Source organism: Phyllostomus discolor, chromosome 6, assembly GCF_004126475.2.
Source record: "Phyllostomus discolor isolate MPI-MPIP mPhyDis1 chromosome 6, mPhyDis1.pri.v3, whole genome shotgun sequence".
In the NCBI taxonomy this organism is placed as follows: Eukaryota; Metazoa; Chordata; class Mammalia; order Chiroptera; family Phyllostomidae; genus Phyllostomus; species Phyllostomus discolor.
The window spans coordinates 126,920,440-126,924,508 of NC_040908.2; the positions used below are offsets into that span (position 1 = coordinate 126,920,440).

Consider the following 4,069-nt stretch of genomic DNA (forward strand, 5'->3'; position numbering starts at 1 on the left):
CAAAGGTTACCTTATTGGAAAGTACAGTGGCATTATCCATCTAATGCTAATAAAGTAGTTAGCTATTGTTCTGTATGTTTCCCATGCTCTTGGAGATCAAGAACTTTCTCCTTCACTTTCATTAAATAAGGGAGAAGGAATTCCAAAGGACACATGGCATATAGCTGTCCCTTTGGGAAGGGCAGCCTGGCCTTAATGACTCACCAGGCTTGACAAGGTTTGCTATAGGAAAGGACATATTTCCCAATGGGGCAAGCAAAAACAGCCCCAGGGGATTCGTTGTAATCTATTACAGGCTTCCTTTTCTCCCACCACCCATACAGATAACCACCCTCATCCTCACAGCATTTATGTAACTGTGGTCCTTGATCAGGGGGAGCATTCAGTGGTTTACAGTGTCAAGTATTCAGTCCACAACTACTTATAAAACTAAGTGGAAAACTTATGTTTTATAAGATTCTCTTTGGAATTCATCCTCAACAATTCAGGCTCTGAAGGTCAGTGTAATATTCATGGATTTTTGTTGAAGTATTTTAAATTTGTATTAGTTACATGAAATGAAAATAAAGGAAACTATCTTATCAACTTAGCTCTGGACCAATGTGGAACCTGTGGCCTCAGCAAGGGATCCTCTGCAGGATGGTTATTCTGGCCACTTGAACCAGGCCGCCCAGCCAGAGCCACTGCTGTGCTTGTGTAACTGAAACTATGGAAGGAATTGCAGAGAAACCACCAGATATTCAGGTTGGATGAGGCTCCCATAGTCCTATGCCTTCTAGTCACCATGCATTGAGTGAAGGGATAGGTGAAAGTCAGAGTCCCTGCTGCAGGTGGGCAAGCATGAGTGGGTAGCAGAGTGAAGAGCTCAAGGAGGAACCCTAGGTGAGCAGTGGAAGGAGGAAGGGAGCAGCAAGAATCAGTTACCTCCTTATGCATCTGAATGGCATAGTCCAAAATTGGGATGTCATCAGATATTATACTTCAAGTCTTATTTTTGGGTTTGAAGTGAAAATCTCCTGCCATGTATTGGAAGAGAAGCTATATATACTTCTCACCAGAAAACCTACCAACACCTCATTTTTACCTAACAAATAATAGTTACTTAGCCTTGATGTATGACCAAACACCTTTGGGTACTTGATAAATATAATTTCTTTTAATCTCACACCAAAGCTGCATTACAGAAACAATTATACCCATTTTACAAATGAAAACACTGAGAGGCACAGAGGTTTCATGTGGAAGTTAAAACGGCAGGCCAATGGGAGGTCTAGGATCTCTTTTTCTCTCCTCACCTTCATACCTGCTGTCAGCACAGTTGGAGGCTCCCACACTGTGCACAGTTATGCAGAGGTGGCCCCACAGTGCTTCTGAGTGCTTGGCCCCGTGCTCCTCCCTATGCTCAGCCCCATTATGTATTCAGAGGTAAACAAGGACCAGTGTGAGGGATCTGAAAAGTGTGCCACAGGTGGAATGGCCAGAGAACTATACATACTTAATTTTAGGAAAGGAAAGGCAGTAGAGGCAAGCTAGATATATTCAAATATGTCACAGTTTTTCTACAGAAAGGACAAGGTTTGCTCCTGAGGTTCATTGGTAAGATGAAAAACAGACTTTTAATGATAGAGCTTACAGCAATGGCAGCCAGCTACCTGTCACTAGAGTAATTTAAATGCACTTAATGAAATCAAAGAAGAGATAGAACGTACTTTTTAATGAACTGTGGATTCCCAACTATTGGTTCATTATATCTTACCATCCATTGAGTCAGAGAACTAAGTCCCACTATTGGAAATATTAAATGCTTCCTAATTGAAAACTAAGACCTTTCAATGATATTTTGTTCTGATATTTACCACTTAGAGTAAGCAGTTACAATGTTAAAAACTGAAATAATGTTGTTAGCAGAACATTGTGTTTCCTTGCAAATTAGAACCAGTAAGACTGAATAGAATCCCTCAGTTTCATGTTAACAGTTTCATGTTAATAGCAAAAAAAAAATCGCAAGGACTCGCATATATAGGAAGATACGTTTAGAAAAGTAGTTGGAGATAAAGTATGAAACTTTGTGAATACCCTGCTAAGGAGTTTGATGTGTTTTCCATTCAGCATTTCAGATATGAAAATTCTTAGGGAACTGAGATATATTCTATTGATGGTATTGATTGAAATTTTAAATGACAAAAGTAGAGTATATTACATGATTACACATATGTAAATACTACTTAATGTATGCCACCAAAGTACAATAAATCAAAATGGATCACAGGGCATTATTAAAGATTTGTTACTGAGTCTTTCTTTAATCATTAATATATGTTAAAATAGTAAAAGCAAATGTATACAGAAAGGATTTATATATCTGTAGGTTGTATCGGCAGGGATTTTTATTTAGGTGAAGTTAATGGTGAGAAAAGATGTGCATAAGTGAAATTTTCAGGAAAATTAAGTAGCAATTAAATTATTTTATAATATTTTACAGAAATATTTAAAAAATAATTTCATACTTCTATTTTATCATTCTGATAGGCATAACTTTCTTTTCCAATTGTCACCAAATCTTTAGTATGTCCTGAAATTATTGCATTGTACTATAATTTCTCTGTCTTCTCTTATTATTCATCATAAATTCTGCTTTTGCAGAACTGCCTCAAAGCAGAGGAACTTTGCCTTTGTCACAACACAATGGCAAAACATGGGGAAGCATAGAAAATATTCACATTTCCCTCAGCAGGAGTAATTCACAGAGGACATGGAGGTTGGAAACCACACCAGCGTGACTGAGTTCATCATTTTGGGGTTAACAGAGAATGCTACAGCTTGTGTCATTTTATTTATTGTGTTTCTAGTAATCTATGTTGTCACCTTAATGGGCAACATCAGCATAATCATGTTAATCAGAAGCAGCCCTCAGCTTCACACACCAATGTATCTTTTCCTCTGCCATTTGGCCTTTGTAGACGTTGGTTGCTCCTCATCCATCACACCTGTTATGCTCATGAGCTTCCTCAAGAAAGGAACCTCTATCAGTGTTGCTGGTTGTACAGCCCAGCTCTGTACTGCTGTTGCATTTGGGACAGCTGAGTGCTTCCTGCTGGCTGTCATGGCCTATGATCGCTATGTGGCCATCTGCTCCCCACTGCTCTACTCCACACACATGTCCCCCAGAATCTGCATTCTCTTAGTGGGAATGTCCTACTTGGGTGGGTGTGTGAATACTTGGACATTTACTGGCTGTTTATTGAGTTTGTCTTTCTGTGGACCAAATCAGGTAGATCACTTTTTCTGTGATTTCTCCCCTTTGTTAAAAATTTCCTGCTCAGATATCTCTATTATTGAAATTATTCCTTCCATCTCTTCTGGGTCCATTATTGTGGTCACAGTGTTTGTGATATCTGTCTCTTACACCTGCATCCTCACCACCATCCTGAAGATGCGTTCTGCTGAAGGACGACATAAAGCCTTCTCCACCTGCACCTCCCACCTCACTGCAGTTACTCTGTACTATGGAACGATTACCTTCATTTATGTCATGCCCAAATCCAGCTACTCAACTGGCCAGAACAAAGTGGTGTCTGTGTTCTACTCAGTGGTGAACCCCATGTTGAACCCTTTCATCTACAGTCTGAGGAACAGAGATGTGAAGGAGGCCCTGAGAAAGGCAATTGTCAGATTACATTCTTAGGATCCATTCTCACCATGTCAGATGTCCTGTAATGTTTGTGTTTGTCTGTATCACACTGAGGAGCTACTAAATACTGCATAACTGATTACTTAAATTAAATTCATACCTCTTCTAACTCTCATTTTTATATACTCATAAACAAATTATTACGACTATAATTATTACTATTATTAATACCTGCAGGTGCCAAGCCCTTTTTCTTATTTAATTTATTTAGCAAACGATAATTTGTCCTTACTATGTGCCAAGCCCTATTCTAAGCACATTGCATATATTAACTGGTTTATTGCTCACCAAAACTGCCCTTAAGTAGAAATAGTATTTCTATTTTAGAAATAAATCATTTGAGGCACAGAGGCATTAAACGGATTGCCCAAAATCATG

General features: G+C 38.8%; 1 protein-coding gene across 2 annotated transcripts; it reads left to right on the top strand.

Annotated features, from left to right (window-relative positions):
* The first annotated feature begins 331 nt into the window (after positions 1-331).
* On the top strand, positions 332-3,804 carry LOC114500314 (olfactory receptor 491-like). Of its 2 annotated transcripts, none has more exons than XM_028516972.2 (2): positions 332-497; positions 2,644-3,804. In XM_028516972.2, exon 2 carries the CDS (start codon positions 2,753-2,755, stop codon positions 3,683-3,685), a length of 933 nt encoding a protein of 310 aa, XP_028372773.1. In that variant the 5' UTR covers positions 332-497; positions 2,644-2,752; the 3' UTR covers positions 3,686-3,804. The 2 variants fall into 2 exon arrangements, with proteins under 2 accessions (XP_028372773.1, XP_035884852.1); XM_036028959.1 differs by having other exon boundaries at positions 2,850-3,804.
* Positions 3,805-4,069: the final 265 nt, after the last annotated feature.

What these genes read in the sequence shown, in the direction of transcription:
- LOC114500314 (XM_028516972.2), top strand. Translation starts at nt 2,753, where the DNA reads ATGGAGGTTGGAAACCACACCAGCGTGACTGAGTTCATCATTTTGGGG.